The sequence below is a fragment of the Rhyacophila brunnea genome, unplaced genomic scaffold (assembly GCF_057557595.1).
Source record: "Rhyacophila brunnea isolate RB1 unplaced genomic scaffold, BYU_Rbru_1.0 scaffold_22, whole genome shotgun sequence".
Classification (NCBI taxonomy): domain Eukaryota; kingdom Metazoa; phylum Arthropoda; class Insecta; order Trichoptera; family Rhyacophilidae; genus Rhyacophila; species Rhyacophila brunnea.
Window position 1 is genome coordinate 7,353,883 of NW_028232882.1, and position 21,539 is coordinate 7,375,421.

Below are 21,539 nucleotides of genomic sequence, written 5' to 3' on the forward strand. Positions count from 1 at the left end.
CTAACGGGTAAAGAGTAACAGGTAACCGATCTCCAGTAAGTAATAACCGGACTAAACTTAAACAAATGTCAAGAGTTCGCCATATGTCGAATACTGACAATTGTTCTCGGTTAATGCATTGACGCTTATTTAATATTGGTGTATTACACATACTATTGCACGTGCTTAATGCGTGTTTCATTTTCTGAGGACACTCATATATTGAAAACTCTGCATCAAAATGTTGTGTAAGTAGTGTGTGAGTACTGCCTATCGGAATTATATTTATTATCTGTTCTGTGATTTAGAATATCCACTTTTATTGTAATATAAAAAAAATATTTTTTTAACCACAATATAAAAAGTGCAATGTAAATTTTATACGTCAGAGCCAGATTGCATTGAGTCCGATTTTACTAAAAATTAAATAGTTACAAGTTTTATATAAAAATTAGCATATCTGTCACATTTTAAGTCTATTCATAATATTCATAACAGAAACGAAATTCTTAAAACAATAAAGCCGTTAGCTGTAAATGCATGAAAAATCTTAACTTGCAGTTTTCTGAAAGTTTTATTTTTGAACATGAGACAGTGTGTAGATCTAGTAAGGCAATCACATTATGTGTATAATATTTATTATGAAAATGCAACTGACGTCTATAAAGTTAAACATAAGTACATAATTCTGAAAACACTCATGAGAAAATATAGCCAATAGAAAAAATCTTTTCGTAAAAAGCAAGACACCCAGCAGGAATCGAACCTGTATCTCTTGGGTTTCGCACCCTGTGCATTACCACTATGCTACGACTGCCATGGTTAATTGCGACCAATTTTTTTATACCTGCTTATAAGCGCTCTCCAAAAAAAGCCAATAGCTAAAGTTTGTCGCAATTAAGTATATCAGTCGTAGCATAGTTATAATGCACAGGGCGCGATATCCAAGAGACGCAGGTTCAATTCCTGCCGGGTGTCTTACTTTTTTCGAAAAAGATTTTTTCTATTGGCTATATTTTCGGAGTTTAGAGTGTTTTCAGAATTATGTATGTTCAATAATTAGAATGGTACATTCTTAAATCTTGTAAATTTTTCGTTGAATAAACGAAATAATTAATATAAAAGTTAAAAACAAAAAAATAAATATATTAATCTACTTGAAAGGCGAGTTGACGCTGAATGATAGTATGGATACAAAATCTGTATTTAACTAATTTTCTGCAAAAATTTGACTTGCGACACACTGTCTCTGAGGTATAGATCTCGTATTATATTTGTTAATATTAATGATTCAAAAATATTTAGTACCTAATTATCATTCACCTACTTTCTTCTGCGTCTGAAGTGCAAACATGCAAACGTTCGTTTTCTAAGTCTTTTCAAAAAATACATTCACACAGCAACAAAACAAAAAAAAAAACACTCAGAAAGGAAAACTATTCATCCTATGTATGTCACCGCATATATTAAAATCGATAGTAAAATTATTAAATATTGTTAAGCAGAAATTTATAACCTTTTAGAAATATATTTTTTTAATATTTATGATTTATTAACAGATAGCAAACATGATAACGTAGTGCTTACCAGTTTAACATTAAAACACCAGCATGACTATTCCAATATAATCTTTATCTTCAAAATCAATAAAATTAAAAATGCATATTATACTATAATATCGCGTATTCCAACAGTTAATTATTTCTAGATATAAACTGTGAGGCATTTTAACGCAGGCTCGAACAGCCACTCTACGTGATTGTAGAAAGATTGAAGAAGACTCTATTGTTTTGTATCAGTAACTCCCCTCTCTATGATATCTTCCCAATGACAATAGATTGTCTTTTGTTTAATTCATCGACACCCTAAGTTATTAATTACGTAAGAATATTCGACCGGTGTGATTTCGACTATTGCAATGTACCTACTCAATATTATATTATTGATCAACCCCAATTTATCCACCCTATCCAGCTGTTACTACACACATATACACCCTTTTACATAAAATAAGCGTCACTAATATTACCTACTTACTATTTCATATTTGAATACGTGTATTAATTAAGGCGCTAAGTACCAAAAACATAAAAACTGACATTTTTATAGAAAAATATTCTACATACCAACGCCAACGCCAGTGCCTCATGCAAGTCAAAAAAATACAGCAAAATAATTAAACCTGTCGACGTTGTAAGTCCGTTGGCGTGTTTTATTTATAATGGTGTAAGTAGCAGTGCAGTGGTCAACGGCATTCAATATAAAATAGCTGACGATGGTGTGTTGACACTTGCGAGTTATTAATACCTAAAATTATAGAAGCTGTCGTGATTGCTTCACACTGTAAAACTACATTTTTCAAAAGGTCTGCTTCATGAAATTTTACTGCAATGACTCGGTATTTTGTAACTACAGGCAATACTACTTTTTGGTACTTAGAGCCTTATTTAATACACGTATTCATTTATACTATTGTAAATGATTCTGATACCATTCCACTTGTTCAAACTTAACTCAGCTCTGCTCACCGAGTTGTTTCACTGCGGATCGAACTCTCCTGAGTTCTTTCCCTTTTAATATTAATACTATCGACCGAAGGTACTTGATGGAATTTGATTTTAAATTCTAATGGATTCAAGCTCTGTACTATTCCATTTAAGTCGTTTTTTGCGACCCGGGTAAACACACAATGAAGTGTGTGTTTCCCTTTGGTGAGTGTACACGACGCCTGAAGATGCCAAAAGGCGTAACCCGGGTCGCAAAAAACGACATAAATGGATTAGTAGAGAGCTTGAATCCATTAGAATTTCTTTCCCTTTTATTTATACACTATGTAACTGTAAATTGAGAATATTGACGAATAAACATCTCTGAAGATTAACAATCCATTGAGTCTGATTACTGACGTACACCTTCCACTGGACCACGTGAAGGATCGGGGCCTATTGGAAAGGATTGCCTTTGCCGAAAACATAACAGTATTAATAAAAATATCTAAAATGTTGATTAAACAATAATCTTCGATAAAATTGTCTAATCAATGCCCGATAATGATATAACAATTTTCGGTACAAGATTTGATTAAAGAGTGGTTTTCACACCAATCTCATGTAAATAACAAAGACATACAGTTTTAAGAAATGTACTTATACCAGTATCATAAACATGGATATGTGCAGTTATGGTTTTATGTAACAAATGTATTTTCTTCCAACATCGTTTGCCAACCTCTGTATGATAAAACAATCTAATATCCTTACCTAGATATCAAGCATGTGACCAAAATGGGTTTCTAAGATTTGCGACTTAACTGATGCAAACTGACAGTATCATTATTAATGGATCGGTATCTATGCCATTTAAATATAAATGAATCCGTATCTTAATCGTATGCTAATATGTAATGGCAACATTCTATGCATGTCGGATTGATTGGCAATACTTACTGGATTTTGATGGATTCGCAGAACTGCTATTATATAATCATGTTATAATTATAAACGTAAACGATCATGTAACTTGCTTTCGACCGCCATATTTAATAATTGTGTAGAGCATTTTTACATATATAATCTAACCTTTCTTAACTTCCGTAACGTACCGTCAAATACAGAGTAATAAATATTATATTGCAATTATTATGCAGTATTAAATAAAATTGTGTCGGGTCGCTGGGTATTTACAATCTTAATGGAATCGCCCCATACTCAATCCGACGCGAAACTGCAGCTCGAGTTGAAACGGCAGCCCAAGAGAGGGACCCGCGACACGACGTGCGTATCAAATGTGCAAAACAAGGCTAAAATCCAAAAGAAGCTTTATGGCGACAAACCATACCTCTGACCGTCCCACCCGAAGAAGATAGACTATCTGCGTGGGAAGCAAACCTAGCCTTTGACGGTCTCGAAGATTTGGTAAAGCTAGCAGAGCATATCCCACCCAGAGCCAGTCTCGGGTACCGTACATGGAAAGCCCTGAACAGACTGAGAACCATGGTAGGGCGCACTCGAGACAACATGGTGCATTGCTCTGATGACCAAACCTGCGAGTGCGGTGAAATGCAAAGCATGGAGCACCTTTTTTCATGCAAGCCTTGCCCAGTAAGCTGCAATTTCGACGAGATCCTCCAAGCCGAGGAAAATAGTGTTGGCTTCGCCAACTTCTGGAGCGACACACTGCAGCTATTGAAGACCCGACACGACGAAAAAGAAGTCAATCCTAATCTACCCCACAGTGACGTCGAGTGTAAGCAGGCAGGGAATGCGTTGCTTAGAGGCGGTACTCAATAAAAGGCAGCATATGAAGGAACGAATACGAATATTACAGTTTTTTAAAGCAGTTCCGATTTTACACGAAGCAAAAGATTCGGTCAAAGAGTACCTACTGATTATCTTAGTTTAAAAAAAGCACAAGTAAATATTATAACATAACCTATCAACATAACTATTATTGTACATAACGCAAAACTCCATGGTGGTTTATGGTATGGGCAAAAAAATCACAAAGGGCTTTCAAATTTGTCAGTGCTTCAGGGTACCTACCTAAAACTACTGTAGATTGAATGGTTTTATAGAAATGGTCTAATCATCTTATCTAAGGTGATAATATAATATATTTAATTTTTCAACATTTCTGTCGCATTTGTCTGTTTAAGATAGCTAGATAATAAAATGGGTAGGTAGGTGTCTAATGAATTTGCATACAATTAGGACATAATAATGAAAGGGGGCGGTATTCTAAGGCATATAGCCCATCAAGACGGACGAGCGGGCGCAGTCGGCGTAAGAAGCGTATATTCATAACCATAATCACACGCCTCTTGCCGCGCATTACCCTTCACCTATGTAATAAGGGGCCCAAGAAGCACAAAATAATTATTATTACAGCGTCTCTCATAACAAAGCAATAAAAATATTATATTATTTCTCGGGGCTTGTAATTAAATATCGGACACGCAATAACTAAACAAAGCGTACACTGTTCTTAATAATGGCTTCTCGCCCGTCTTATCGACGACGCTTCGAGGAGCGTGATTTTGCTTGCTGTGTTCAATAAATGGACTCCGTTGTATTTTCGTTAAATCGTATCGCTGAGAAGCGAAAAACGGTGACTCATGCGGCACGCGGGCACAAGGCGTCGTCAAATCCAGTGGGCGCTGGCGTATTTGATTACGTTGTATTTTCGACGATTAACGCGCCACTTGTAGAAATTTTGCGCAAGCGCCCCACTCGCTGCGTCAATGGGCTTTATGCCTAAGTGTGTTAAGGGCAAACTTTGCTTACGGACTTTACTGCTCCCCCGCCACCAAATCTAAAAGGAAATTATTCAATATTTTTCAATATTTTGGTACTGTGTATTATGTACTAGTTTATGTCGAAGGAATTGTTTTGAAGGTTTTGTTTTTAAGAAAAATTGATGTTACTGAATTGATGTTATGAACAAGTATTTTTGCCAGACGCATGATTATTCAAACTCGGGCCCACGATATTATAAACTGACACATTACCACTTGGCTATCTTGGACGTTAAAGTGACTATCGCTTTTCATAATATCTCGATCCTCCAAATGCTATTTTCTTCACGAGTTTGCTGAGTTTCATAATTCAGATCTGTACGTTAATATATTACTGGAAAGCATTATTTTTGTTTTGCTTGACATATCACTGGTTATAATTCTATTACAATTGCTATTGCATTTTTCCTATCTGCAATAATTCTCGACAATATGTTAAATATAAAATCATTACTGTTGGCAGTATTATTGTATTTAGTCTACATTGGTAAGAATAATAGTGTTTTCCGCGAAAAAGGTTTGCCAACATTGCACCGAGAATTAGCGTGAAAATGGCGCTCAAAGTAAACGGATATCTGGGGCAGGTGTGGCAACTTTTGAAAGCAAAATTGTAACAGTTTTGTCAAATGAATTTACGTAAACACTGGACAGAATTTAAATGTTTATTCTGTGCGCCTAATTATTGACTATTGTATACTTCGATAAAGATAATATTATGTAACCTAAACACGACAAGTATACATACAAAACGAATGTATTTAATTAAAAATATTTGCAGTTTTAATTGAAATGTCATCATATTATGGATAAATAAGATTTTTTTTGTCTCCACTCTAAAAAAATACAATTTTTATAAATAAAATGTGGTAAACAATTTTGATTTGAGGAACCTTTTATTTTAATATTTTTATTATCACTCAAAAATATTTTACAATATCAGTATTACAATGTTATGCTTACTAATAATTACCAATTATTGATATCTGAATGCGTGTGTGCGGGTTTGAATTTTAATTTTATAATAATAACAAATTTTAACTAACGGCTCTTAATAATCTCTGAAGCGCTTTCCAAATTGAATTACTATTGGCGATCGGCTTAAGTCGCTATGCTAAGTCGCAATTAAGTATGGCGCCTATAGAATTGTGGTATATGTGCGTGGGCGCGAAACCCGAGAGATGCAGGTTCGATTCCTGCTGGGTGTCTTACTTTTTCAAAAAATATTTTTTCTATTGGTTATAATATAATATTTTTTCAGAAGTGTTTTCAAAATTAAGTCCCGCATACTATTTCGACGAACTAAAAGCACTCTTTACAAGACACTTGTAAAGCCAGTGCTCACCTACGCATCGGAAACTTGGACATTAACTCTGCGAAATGAACGAGCCCTGAAAATTTTTGAAAGAAAAATTTTCCGCCGTATATATGGACCGATCAGGGACGGCACCAATTGGAGGAGAAGATAATAATATAATGCTGAGCTCAACGGGCTGTACGAAGATTGCAGCGCAGCTTAATCAATTAAGATTGGGAGACTGCTATGGCTAAGTCATGAGCACCGTATGAATGACAATGAACCGACAAAGAGAGTGATGTCCAGCAATCCAATAGGGCGTAGAAGAAGAGGCAGGCCAAAGATTCATTGGTTGAATGGAGCTGCCGTGTTCTAGGGGTACCAAATTGGAAAGCGGCCACACTGGATAGGGACAGGTGGATGGAGCTGTTGGAGGAGGCCAAGACCCACACCGGGTTGTCGCGCCCCTGATGATGATGGTGTTTTAAAAATTATGTATATTCAATAATTATAATGTTACATTCTCAAATCTTTTGAATTATTCGTTGAATATATTTTAAAATTTTTATAACCGTGATGTTTGACTTTTGATACAATTTAAGATTGGGACCGCGTTAACAAGTTTTGGGTGTTATCGAAATATTTTTAGTTCAATACTTTCGTCAAAAATATATCTAAATGAGCAATTACCCTCCCGAAATCCATTTGGGAAACGGTGTTTTGTGCTATAAACGTTATTGCGCCAAACAAATTTCGTCATTCATTATTAATTTGTTTACTGATTGAACCATAATACGGAAGGATTTTTATTCCATTGATCGGAACATCCGCATGTTTTATATTTTACGTCTCGTATATTTTTCTGTTTTTCCAACGCTTGATAATTAAGTGGAGATCAAGCAGTAAGATATCAATAGAAGAATTTACTGCATCCTGGAGCAGGTTTATAAAGGTTTTGTGGTTCATGGTCAGTTAAATTGTATTTTCCCATTTTATTTACGTACACTAATATGTAATAAAGTACCTAGGTACAGGCAATAAGGATAGCCTTCTACTATTCTGGTTATATATATATATATATATATATATATATATATATATATATATTAATGTGATTATACATTATATTGTTATTAATTGTATCTATTGAATAACAATATTGAAAAGTAATTTAAGAATCAAAATAAAGTATGAATATATTTTTAAATTTTTGAAAATATCTTAAAGACGAAACTGCTCTTGTAGTAAATACAATTATTGTGAAATATTAATTCTTTTGCTGTAAACCTACGATGGCCGCGCGGCTTAAGCGTCAACCTATAGCGTCATGGGTCTCAGGTTCGAATCCTGGGTCTGACAAGTACTTAAGATATTGTTTTTTCAATTTGTGCAAGTGGCTGACATTCATTTCTCGTAAAAACAAAACCTGTTAATTCAAACCTCCACTCTGTGGAGGCCCATATGATCTTATTTGGTTCTGACATGGTCGAAAGAAAAAGAAAAGAAATAAATTTTTCATAAATTTTTAATTATTAGATTATATAACCAATAGAAAAAATGTTTTTTGAAAAAAGTAAGACACCCAGCAGGAATCGAATCCCTATCTCTCGGGTTTCGGGCCTATGTACATGACCACTATGTTATAGGCGCCATACTTAATTGCGACAAATTTTAACTATGGTTCTTCATACTCCCTGAAGCGCTTTCCAAATTGGGTTACTATTGGCGATCGGCTTTTGTATTATTAATTAGAATGTTACTTTCTTAAATCTTGTGAATTATTTGTTGGATAAAGAAATAGTTAGGTATAGTTTTCCATTGTAAAACATGTAATCAAAAAATGTTGAATAGCGTCGGTATGGAAAGATGCATCTTGGGAATAACGCGAAAAAATCACAAAAGAAACTAATGGATAAGGATGTCAAGCAGATGTAGTGACAATGGACTGGACGTGTCGGTTGGCAAGTGGAGAATCGCTGGAAAAACAATGCCGACATTAAGGGCACTAAACAACAACAGATACGTTCTAAAAACCACTGAAGTTCATTTCCTTATAAAATTCGGTGAATGTACGCGGCAGTAAAGACCCAAAACAGTTGAAAGTGGAAGAGGATGAACAACTCCAGCTGATAATGATGCTATTTATATTATTTGTATGTAATAATAAAGTAATATAATGCTTTAAAATTAAATTAAATATTGTTATAAAGATATGGCGAATGAAAAACAGACAACTTGTTGGATAGGTAATGGACAACTATCAACATAATGATTATTAATTGTAAAAATAATAAAAAAAACTAGTTATACTTGCGCAAAAACACACACCTCGTGATTATTACCTGTTTATTAAAAACTCAATAAATCTATGTAGCTCATCATTAGGTACTTATAAAGAAGGGCTGGAATTGTAGCTAGTAGAACCGGTCCGGAACAATATGTTAATAAATCTGCATAACTTATGGTAACTATAAAATCTAAAATCAATAAGTTTGATAATGAATATCTAAATTAATATTTAAATATTTTTTTATACATGTGCATTATAGCCAATAAATACAGGATGTAAACCACATTTTCTAAGAATGTTCTGAAATGTGTACGTAAAGGGAAAAGTTTCTCAAGTCGGTCAAACCAGCTCTTGTCTAATTATTTGACAGTTTTATATTAGCTTTTGTTTATTATTTGTCTCTACGTGCTCATATCTTTCATTAATCTCTCTCTCTCATTATCTTGTAAATTGAGTATAAGCAAACTTGTGGTGCATAGTGATCTCAGTTTTGGATAAATATTCCTAATAAAAAACAATAATGGTATTTCATAATAATATGTATATTTAGTGTCCCATGATAAGCTAGATTAAGACCGGATTTGGTTTAGTGGGGTCATTAACTTCCATAGTATTTCCTGATGGACAGATTGGTTACCTATTAAGAAATATGCGGTTATTTTTTCTTTAATGCAATGTAATAACTGGTAGAATATAAGTGTAGATAAACTATACTATAGCTTTCAGTTCACTAACTTAGTATACGAATGCATATTACGAACTATGAATCATAACTGAAACCTGAAAATGAAAGATGGCGTAATATAGCAAGGATAGCTAGTCTCAACAAACACTACACTACAATTAATGTGTTACAGAGTAAACTAGGGTATTCAACATTATATTATAAAGTGTCAATTTATGAAAATACCTGAAAATGTGTAATACAACTCATGTAATTATACCAAAGCAAACTAAATATTCACAGAGTTGCATTAAAAACATGTACTGAGCGAAGTGAAATAAGCTAATGAAAGCTTTTATCCAACTGTGAGTAGTGTAATGATGGTTTTGTGTAAAAAAATATACCGTTTCGTTATGTTTTCCATTTCGAGTACTGGAGTCAAAGTGGAGTTTTTTTTTCGTTCATTGATTATAATATTATAACAATTCTTATTATTACATCATAGTCAGTTTCGATTACAATCGATTTAATTGCGTATAGTTGAGGAGCCATTAAACTTATTTATTAGTTTCGATTTGCTGCGGATTCTAAACTGTTTTTATTTTTGTTGTCTATGCCCTATGGTAATAACAATAATTGCTTAATAATATATTATTATCTATAGTTTTAATAATGCTGTTGCTGTGTGTATACATATATGGCGTCTGTGCACACAAAGTAATAATTTATTTCGTATAATAAATTAACTTCTAAAATGATTGGTAGTTTAATAATTGGAATATTCTTTTTGTAAAGTGAATCGGGTTTTTGCAGCGAATTAAAATTATTTTTATTTAATTTCAGATTTAAAAAAATAATACCAAATATCTTATAGAGCAACCTTTATAGAGCTACACTGTCCTGACCTCAATTTTATTATTAAATAAAACACTAATGTTTACTTATCAAAACGTAACATTTTTTGACACAAAAAAGTCTACACTATGCAATATTAATAATCTTTATATATATTATTTTTTTCTCACCATCAGCATAAGCAGGCTTGAGCAATCTCAAAAGAATGTCTCCTCTGTTTGCCCAGGACCTGTGTCGCACGTTGTTACATTCTCCAGTGGGGCTACGGTACTTGCTTGGCGGGCATGGAGGACCACCTGATTCCGTGCAAGACTGCTGTGGCTGACGAGACCTAATAAAATAGAAAAACACAATGTTATTTAGTGGAATTTTTAATATTAGAATACTAGCACCAATTTTAGTGTCGTTAAATTGGTAGCCACTGAAAATATTCTCCAGGTTGGCACAATATATAAACATGGCAGCTTATTTCATGATTCATTTTAAATAATGTACATACAATAATATTTTACAGCTATTTTATTACTTCAGTATTGTATATAACCAAATATTTTAAATACTGATAGTTCAAAATACTTGACTGACAGTCTAAAGCAGTGCTCCGCAACCTTTTCTCACCCATGGCACACCAAAGGTATTCCCAGAATTCCGCGGCACACCACAGGTAAAACAATTTATACATCAAAATATGGACCCCACATGCTGAAGCGGGCCGCCTACCTATCGCTAAGGTTAAAGGCAGTGTGATACTCTAAAGTAGGTAGTGTATTTATTAATACAAACATTCCCCAATCGGATATTTAAAAATATTAGTATCAGCGTAGTAATATAGCGCCGCAGGCGACTTTTTTTTAATCATTACAGAAAATTTGTGTTTATCCCCCCTTTCACGTCCCCCCTGAGCCTGGCCCCCCAGACTAGAGCTCTGACGAAAGCGAAACCCGAAGTTCTTATCACCCGTCAAGTATGACTGCTTATCATTTTTAATTATAGGTTGAGTTGAAAAAAGTTGCTCACATAGGTATATGTCGTATAAAATGGGAGCTGAACTGCGATAGCCTTGTCGGAAATCCGAGGATATTCTTTATTAACCAAAATCCAGAAAATACCCAATGGAACATCGGCGAAATTCATTTTTAGCGTCAAGTCGTTCCTCAATTCAACAAAATTCCTCACGAATATAATTATAGTGCTTCTATAGAATTTCCGGCATTGGTTGCAAAAGGGTTTCAAATCCAGTCGTATTGATTGTATGAAAATAATGATGAAATTTCTTTTGCAGCAAAGTTATAAGCTTTTGGGCCGGACCCAAAATTCATTGCTTGTTTTCAATGATAGTGAATTTATTTAATATCCCTATGGTAGTGAAGCATATCAATGTATTTTCATTCTGACCTTGCATTTTTTTATTAATTTTATTCAGGTGCTCAAATATATTAACAGCCATGCACGCAAATTTGGCCATTAAGTAAGTATTGTATACTAAAATACAAAATTATTTGCATTTTTTGACACTATGTGCCGCGGCACACTTAGCATCGTCTCGCGGCACACCAGTGTGCCACGGCACACCGGTTGCGGAGCACTGGTCAAAAGCAATCTGTCTTGATATTTACCATATATATAAATGTTTTGGTCGTGGGTCCCAGGTTCGAATCCTAGGTCTGGCAAGTACACATTATATTGTTTTTCAATTTGTGTATGAGTCAGTATATGGACCTAATAGTTTGAGCAAATAATTGACATCCATGTCTCGTAAAAACAAAATCTGTTAATAAAATACAAACCTTCCACCTTATGGAGGCCTATAATATAGGATCATTATTATGATCCTATGAGGATCGGACATGGTTGAAAAAAAATGTAAATGTTTTGGTATTGGTATTTATACGTCCACTATTTTTCGTATTCGAGATGGTCTATGTATGTAGTACCTACTTAATATAGTAATATCATTCGTTCATTACAAATTCAAGTATCAGTATTTATTTTGGCAATGTATTATTATGGAAATGTAATAAATAAATTACTGTTTGACTGAGACTAAAATATTATGTTGAAATGCTTACGGTTTTTCACACATTATGCGGGCAACAATTATTTCTTAAAATTTACCACACATGAGCTAGAAAGAGAAATTAATAAGCATATTATTTAATTATTAGTCGTCAAAGTATTTTTTTATTCATTTATATCAGAGATTCAAAAATATATTTGACTCACTGCTTTCGTTAAAAAAAAACTTAACGCCTTCTTGCACATCAACATTCTTTAAGCAAATAAACAGAAATATGCAGATAAAATTTTGCACTCAATTATGTATTTATATTTATATCTAAAGAAAGATGTTGTCAAAAATTGTCTGTACTTGTCAGTTTACACTTTATAGGAAGCCAGCAGCAAACAAATTTTGAAAATAGCCGATATACTGGATTATTTTTGAGGTTAGGTTTTCATTCTTGAATTCATGAATTTTGTCGAAATCAGCTACGAAAATTGAATTAATGTTCATATTGAATCTAATAAAATTGGAGACATTATAGTATACGGTCATCTCTTTCCAATAAGAAAGCTCATGGCGAAATGTGCCATGGTGAAATGTCTTAAGTACAATTTACATGTAACTGAACCTATCTACATATTACTATGTTTTTTGTTATTTTGGTATATAGATACTTTACTAAAACTCGAAATATTTATCGAACGCTGACAAAATATGGAGCTAATTATTATTATCAATTATTTCCGGGGTTTTATCAGTATTTCATTTGTTATAGTTTATAGTATACGGTCATCTATCTTTCGATAGAAAGCTCACGGCGAACTGCGCTACGGGGAAAAGTTTTACGTACAATTTACACGTAACCATAATAACCCCGTAGATCGCTGAGGATTGTTTTAGAGAAGGTTTTATTCAACGCCTTTGATTTACCTAATTAAATTTTGATTGACAATAAATAAACGTATTTCAAAATACAGCAATGACTTTCAAAAGATGTATAAACTTGATAATGAAATCTAGTATTTTTTGGAATGAGTTTAATAATGCCAGCAAACAATAGATTCGCTAGTGACATGGATCGAGTTGATAAAAAATGTCAAGTCAAATGAATTGCTCAGCTATTAGTATTATTTAAATTTTAGAGTAGGCGGTGAGACTTTGGCTTGAGATAATGATCAACTCACGCTGGCTTTCTATCAAGTCTAACAGATATATTATTTTATTACTATTATCTGTGATTAAAAACTGCCACAAAACAATAGATAAACGTGGTGGTCTCTAAACTCAATATGCATCAGAGCCATTAAAAAAAAAATCTCGAATGTTATACAAAATATATTGAACATACATAATTTTGAAAACACTTCTGAGAAAATATAAAATCTTTTTTGTGAAAAAAGTAAGAAACCCCTCAGGAATCGAACCTGCATCTCTTAGGTATCGCGTCCACGCACATAGACCACTATGCTAAAGGAGTCGTACTTAATTGTGACAGATTTTAACTAATGGCTCTACTTTCTGAAGCGTTTTCTAAATTGAGCTACTATTGGCGATTGATTTTTGTATTTTAAATCAAAGTAGGTATTAATTACTTTAATAATTACTAACCAACGTCACGAATCACTCAAAGATTTTTTGTCGTAACTCACTTGAACTTGCTAATAATTTTTAATTAACTATTTTTTTATTCAAAGAATAATTCAGAAGATTTAAGAATGTAACATTCTAATTATTGAACATCCTACCTAATTTTAAAAACACTTCTGAGAAAATATAATATACAAATATATAAATATAGATTTACTCTAGAGCTAAAGGGTATTGCCTAGGACCCCAAAATTGATAGGGTCACGAGGTCAGAAAAATAAAATTTAAAAACATTTATAACAAGCAGTCGCTTGCGTGTAAAAGAATTTATAGGATACACAAGATCACAAAAAGATCGTAGCTATGAACTGTCAATAGTTAAATATACTATTATTGAAATCAATTGCAAAAAATATGCCACTGGAAGAAATCTTGTTTACTTTGTAGCGTCCCGCTTATTTTTGTTATCATATTCGTTTGTAAAAATTTGTATTTCTGGTCAGGGTAGTGATGATACATTCTTTTTCTTATTGTTCCATCCCCTAACGGAGATTGGCCACCATCGGGGCGATATTAGCTTTATCATCTGCCACACGGGATAGTTCAGTGGGCTGCACTCCAGTATCAATCACTGAGGTTCTTAAACCACGAAATGTGGCGTCATCCACTGCTATGCTCTTCATTAATCTTGGGGAATGTTGTACCTTTGTCCGCTCATAATGTGGCTGAGGTACTGTAGTTTTCTGGTTTTGATACTACGCAGAATTTATCGGTCCTTTTCCATTTGGTTGAGAACTTCAACACTTATCACCCGGTTAGTTGAAAAAATTTTGAGGATGTCCTATACAGACACATCTCTTATTTTAGCGTCCATATTTTAATACCAGAGAAAAGAATTGAGAGATCATAACGTTTCTGTTCTGGCAGAACACACTAATTGGAGAATACTTGTTTTGAGTAATTTGACTTTGAAGTTGTTAAAATGTTTGAAATGGTCTATCATGTGAGTTTATTAAGTAATCGTAAAAAGGATGACTTTAAAATAAAGACTGTTTATTTATTAAGAAGGTTTCTAGACGGTCAAGTTTGAAATAAGGAACATTTTGGTATAACTAACTCAATGTGTAATTTTTTCGAATTAGTGTCTTCTGCCGGAACAGTGACGATAATAATGTACCATACGCAACCTCAGACCTAGGTTAAGGTCTTGATTGCTATGGAAGCATTTTATTTTGAGAAGGGCACTCCTTGCGATCTCGATTCCCATTTCTCATTGACCCATATTCCTAAATATTTATAATGGGTCACACGTTTGGTTTGCTGTTAATAAAAAAACTTGTGATGGAGTTTGGTGTCACTATTTTTAATACTAATAACAATTTCATACATTATGGCAAGCAAAAAGCTAGAATAAGCTAGAAAAATTGTGGTTCTCCATTGTAAGTAATAATTAACGCCTTCTAAATCTAACGTAAACATTACACCAAAAGAAAAAAATTCATCGGTTTGTGGCACTGAAAACATTGAGTGGTGAAAATGAATCAAAACAAACACGTTGTATATACATTTGTATGTGGGAGTAAATTTTTTCATTGGATGTTGAATGTCACGGTTGGTATAAATATGTATTTATTGTTCCAGTTATATTTTGTAGACAGTTTAATGACTTCTGACGTAGATCAAAAATATGTAGGAGACAGATCACAGAAGTATAATATTATTATTATTAGGAAATAATATATTTTGTAACGATTCGTTCACATAATAAATATACGGTAAGTTCAACCTATTATAGATAATTTCCTACCTGCACTACGCGGAATTCTGTTTATGACCCCATCACTAGGTTTTATTTTAATTTTAATTGAGTCTTGAATGATCGAGATGAAGTTAGATAGATCTCACCCCCTCGATACTTATGTACTATATTAAAATACTACTGTTTATAATTACCAGTCGGTCTTTTCAGCGGTGAGAGCAGCCGTGATAGCCCTCCTGAGCTCAGCTGGTGCGACGGCGGCCGCATATCCGTTCAAGTCGAAGCCTTGCGGCCGCTGCACCGATTGTACCTGTGCAATACTCAGGCACACCACCAGCAAAGCGAACATCGTGCTTGGTCTGAAACAGAAGAAAATTAAAGGTTAATTTTTGAAATCAAGTAACTGAAAGAATAAGAGAGAGGCAGATGGTTATCGAGTGTAATGGAGCATTTTCAGTCAGTCGATTGATGTTTTGAAGGAATAATGGAGAAGAAAAAAGCTATCGGTAATTTTTGACAATTCTAAATATTGGATATTAATAAATTTTGAGCAAACGAAACAATCAATAAGCTATCAAAATAATATCATGGATAGTGTTCGAATTGAATTAAACTTTATAAGTACATTTACATTTGAATAATTTGTAGCGATTTTCAGTTTCACTTTTCGTTATTTTCAAGTACTGTGCACATTCATCTATGGTACAGATAAAACTAATTTTATATATAAGTAAATTATTACAGGGATGTAAATATTAGTGGCGAAGGCTCCATAGTAGGCGATTATTTAAAGCCTACATACTAAGAAAAATAGATCTTCAAGCAAATAATTTAAATTAAAATAATAAATACACTGAAAAATCCAAGATAATTGATAGTCATCTATCGTCAAAATTCGGAAGTACATAGCTTTATTTTATAAATTAGTAAGGTTTATAACCATAACTACTGCCGCATGGATTCAACTATGTTATGAAATATTTGATGGGAATTTAAGATGTGGTTTGTATGCGTTTTTAGTCACGTGACGCCACTGAAGCCAGTCTCTGTCTGGCTTTTTATTCCGAAATCATAGGCTGTTTAGTTAGCGCTTACATCCGCACAATAATTAATAAGAAGATGATTTAAAAATAATTTCTATGGGATTCAATCACATTAAATATTGATTGTTGTTAAAAATATTAAATAATTTATCTCGCGAATTTTATTTATCAGTTATTTATATCTAAGTCTGTCTTTTAAATATATAAGTATTTTAAAATGTCTAGTTTTACGGGTTAAATTATAAATTGTTATGGAACATATTATACACAACAACGGATATTTTCAAAGATGATAGATAATATATTTTGAGCGTATGTTACGTTTATAGGAAAATACATAATTCAATCTAATTGCTTATTTATAAACTAATTAAGTATATCAAACTAATTGAGATTTTGAAATTTCATCGATTTAGTATACCTATTCATCAGTAGTAATATTGGGTTATCTTCTTATTTCCCGTAAATATATCTGACAAGCGTGGTTACTCAACAGCCTACCTCTTTCCAAAAGTAACCCTTCGCCACTGGTAAATATAGTATATTTGATAATATGTACAGAATTACAGAGCTAGAGAAACGTAAGTGTTTGATTAAAAACAATGAATACACTTAAAAAATGTTATCAAAACCATATGATATTCGTAAGTATAGGAACTGTCCTTGCATTGGAATATTAAGTAAATAATAGATATTTTGAGAAAACTAGACTATGCAGTATAAGCTTCATATTAGGTAGGTACCTATGTGACATTAAAAAAAAGTAGACAGACTTTCCAGGACATACATAAAATGGTATAGCGTATACTTTATGTGTATATAATATGATTGTTTAACTGGCATTGTGCTAATTTTGTAAAAATAAATTGACTATTATAAAAATTGCAAAGAAAACTTCAACGCATGGGCCAGCGACAAACCCATAGTTTTCTAAAACATTTTTCATATTTTGCTGACTCAGGATTTTTTTTTGTATTGACCGTGTATCCAGAGACTTAAAAATAGTAGACGAAATAATTTGATTTAATTTCGATGCCTATTATAACATATTAACTTTTGATTCCTTGGTACCAATATACGTAACGAAGTATAAAAACAAAATAACGTATTTTTTTAAAAGTTTGCGTTTATTTATTTTTGTACATATTATAACATTCTATTTAATTAATGCCTTATGTATGAGGTATATAGTTTTAATAGCGAAAATAAGTGTTTTTTTTTTATTTCATTGGGTGTCCTCTACCATGATATTTTTATTAATTAGGTAGGTTGTGAATTGTACTAAAATTGTATGTAATTGTTACACATGTACAAGTATACACAACGTACACATGTTTTACAGTCAAAGCAAACCCGTAATTAATTGGCGTAACCCTGACTTTCGATTTTCAATGAACATTTTTTTTATGTACGTCGACTGCATACTAACTCAACCTGTCGAGGAAATGAACGCATACAGCCTGTTTGCAATAGTTATACTGTAATAAAAATATTATATGACTGATATTAAGTATATTATTAGTTAAAGTTAAATGCTCCTAATTATTCCAACAATACGGACGTTAACTAATAAATTACACAAATAATATTTATTTAGTGTTTGGTCAAATTACGATAAATGCAAAGTAGGTAATTTTGAAATATATACGAAGGTTTTAAAAATTGTCATTTGCAGTTTATGAATATGCCCATACTAATAAAAATTGTTATCTATTCTCAAATTTGTCTACTGTGAAGTAAGCGGCAAACTATTAATATAAAACGTCATTGGCTATATATTGCTTTCAGTGGCGAAGGCTCCATAGTAGGCGATTATTAAAAGCCTACCTACTAAGAAAAATAGATCTTCAAGCAAATAATTTAAATCAAAAAAAATAAATACACTGAAAAATCCAAGATAATTGATAGTCATCTATCGTCAAAATTCAGACGTACATAGCTTTATTTTATAAATTAGTAAGGTTTATAACCATAACTACTGCCGCATGGATTCAACTATGTTATGAAATATTCGATGGGAATTTAAGATGTGGTTTGTATGCGTTTTTAGTCACGTGACGCCACTGACGTCAGTCCCTGTCTGGCTTTTTATTCCAAAATCATAGGATGTTTAGTTAGCGCTTACATCTGCACATTTATTGAAAATAATTAATAAGAAGATAATTTAAAAAATAATTTCTAAGGGATTCAATCACATATAAATATTGATTGTTGTTAAAATATAAAATAATTTATCTCGCGATTTTTATTACCAGTTATTTATACCTAAGTCTGTTTTTTTAAATATAGAAGTATTTTAAAATGTCTAACTTTACGGGTTAAATTATAAATTGTTATGGAACATATTATACACAACAACAGATATTTTCAAAGATTATAGATAATATATTTTGAGCGTATGTTACGTTTATAAGTGTTTAGGAAAATACATAATTCAATTGAATTGCTTATTTATAAACTAATTATATCAAACTAATAATTGAGATTTTGAAATTTCATCGATTTAGTGTACATATTCATCAGTAGTAATGTAGGGTTATCTTCTTATTTCCCGTAAATATATCTGATAAGCTTGGTTACTCCACAGCCTACCTCTTTACAAAAGTCACCCTTCGCCACTGATTGCTTTATACCAATGGGGCGAGGATGGAATTATTTTATATCAATAAGTTTTCCAAGTTATTCTGTTTTGGCCAATTGAAACAATTGAAATAATGATAATATTTGATGGTTAATTTCATATAATTTAACATTACAGTATAGTTCCCCAGTTTATGGGAAAATTTAAAATTCTTCAAATGAAAACATCAGTTTGAACATACTATAAATTGATGAAAGCCCACACATATAAGATATATAACTGAAATAGAAAAGATCATGTTGGCGTTGACGTGAAATGACATTATGATTAATCAATTAGTAAAGAAACAAACAAAAATACGTGATGTTTTAACATATGTCACCAAACTTATCAGATAGGATGACATGGACATGGGCCCCACATCCTGAAGCGGCCCCCAAGCTAAGATATTTGGTGGGACCCCCTACCTATCGCTAAGGTTAAAAGCAGTCTGATGCTCGATAGTGGCGTTTTATAAATGGTGTTCGAAATCAAATAAAAAATTGCCTGAGCCCGGGCCCCTAGGCTAGAGCCCTGTCAGCCCCCACCTTGTAGAGGCCATAGATGGTATATTGATCAACAATCTAATAATTGCTAGATAAATACAATATTTGTTCAGTACTATTAATGTAGCGCAAAATACTTAGAATAATGTTTAAATGATGCTTGACAAATTCATTAAGTTATTATGCAATATGATGCAGATACTATCTAAAATTGAAATGATTTTTATTAGTGACTATTATAATTTTATAGGGGTAAGTTGTTAGTCACTACGTTAGTAGTACTTCTCGGGTCTTTTCGGATGTTACGGTATTAAAACTTTTATTTAATTCTTTAGTTCGAAGCAGACTTGAGAGTGGGTCTATTGTTTGGGCACCGCATCAGTTGAAGTATGGCCTTATGGTGGAGAGGGTTCAGAAGAAATTCTTGAGACTCCTTTATTTGAGGTTTTACGGATACTATCCGTGGCTTTATCCAACTGACTTTCTCTTAGGCATGCTTACATACTGCAGTTTGCAATTTAGAAGAAATCTTTATTTAGCTATGCATTTTTTTCGACTTATACGAGGTATAAATGAGAACTCTGCCATTCTGGGCAGTGTTGACCTGTGTGTCCCTGATAACTATCTTAGAAATAGAGAACATCAGTTGTTTATTCTCCCAAGGTGCAGAACCAACCTGCCACTGGTAATGCCAATTGGGAGGGCGATAACTATGTTCAACGAAATTGCTTCGGGTGTTGATATATTCCACCTACGTGAGGATGAGTATAGGTGGACGTTATTTTATAAATTTTTAAAATAGGGTCTGCTTAACTCATCCGGTGTATTTCCATGTACCTATATAATTAATATTTTTGTATGTACATATTTCTACTGTTTAATAACATATTATCTATCTCTTTTTTATGTCATGTTGTGAACGTCTTAAACTTATAATTTGTAATGTCCACAATATGTAAAAATAAATAAATTGAAATTGAAATTGAAATTGAAATTATTTAATCTTGAGAAATTTTCAATAATAAAATATTAAATAGGTATGCCGTTGCAAGAAGTCATAGCGGGATGATGATTGATAGAATTACTTTTTCAATTACAGGTAGGCACCGTAACACTAAACATTTTCTAAAAGTTTAACTAAATACATACCTAATAATAGTGCAGGTAGTTGATATATTAAGATTAAACGTAGATGCTTGTGATACATTTAATTAATAGTATCATATTCTATACCTATTTATATTTTTTGAACTTTGCTTATATGCTTTGAAAACACGTTATCTGTATATGGAATAGTATTTACTAGAAAATTGCAAACGTAAATAACTCGTATACTTGCAATGCGGATTGTGGAAGTGAAACCAACACAAATGGATGATAGTAGGTACGTATGTACATCTCTGTGTTACATCTGTGGCCATTTTCCTATTCAATAGTCCGTGGAAAGACAATGGAGGCATTCTTACATAGAAAAAGTGATAAATTGTTTGTCATTTATGATTTACCAAACGATCAATTTTCTCCGCTTATTTGAGTTTTATATACACATAAAAGTAGTATATGAATGATTTATTTAAACAATAATGGTTTAAATGACTAAAGATCAACAACAATTGCTACATATACGAGATATTTTCTACGTTATTT

At 32.6% G+C, this 21,539-nt stretch overlaps 1 protein-coding gene across 1 annotated transcript in view; it reads right to left on the reverse strand.

Annotated features, from left to right (window-relative positions):
- LOC147069998 (uncharacterized) overlaps positions 1 to 21,539 on the reverse strand; it is a 162,421-nt gene that overhangs the window by 70,042 nt on the left and 70,840 nt on the right. Inside the window, exons 2-3 of the mRNA XM_085949343.1 lie at positions 15,918 to 16,082; positions 10,546 to 10,706 (exon numbers count right to left, since the gene is read on the reverse strand). Of these exons, the coding sequence (XP_085805469.1) occupies positions 10,546 to 10,706; positions 15,918 to 16,082 (326 nt within the window). The remainder of the gene's footprint in view (positions 1 to 10,545; positions 10,707 to 15,917; positions 16,083 to 21,539) is intronic.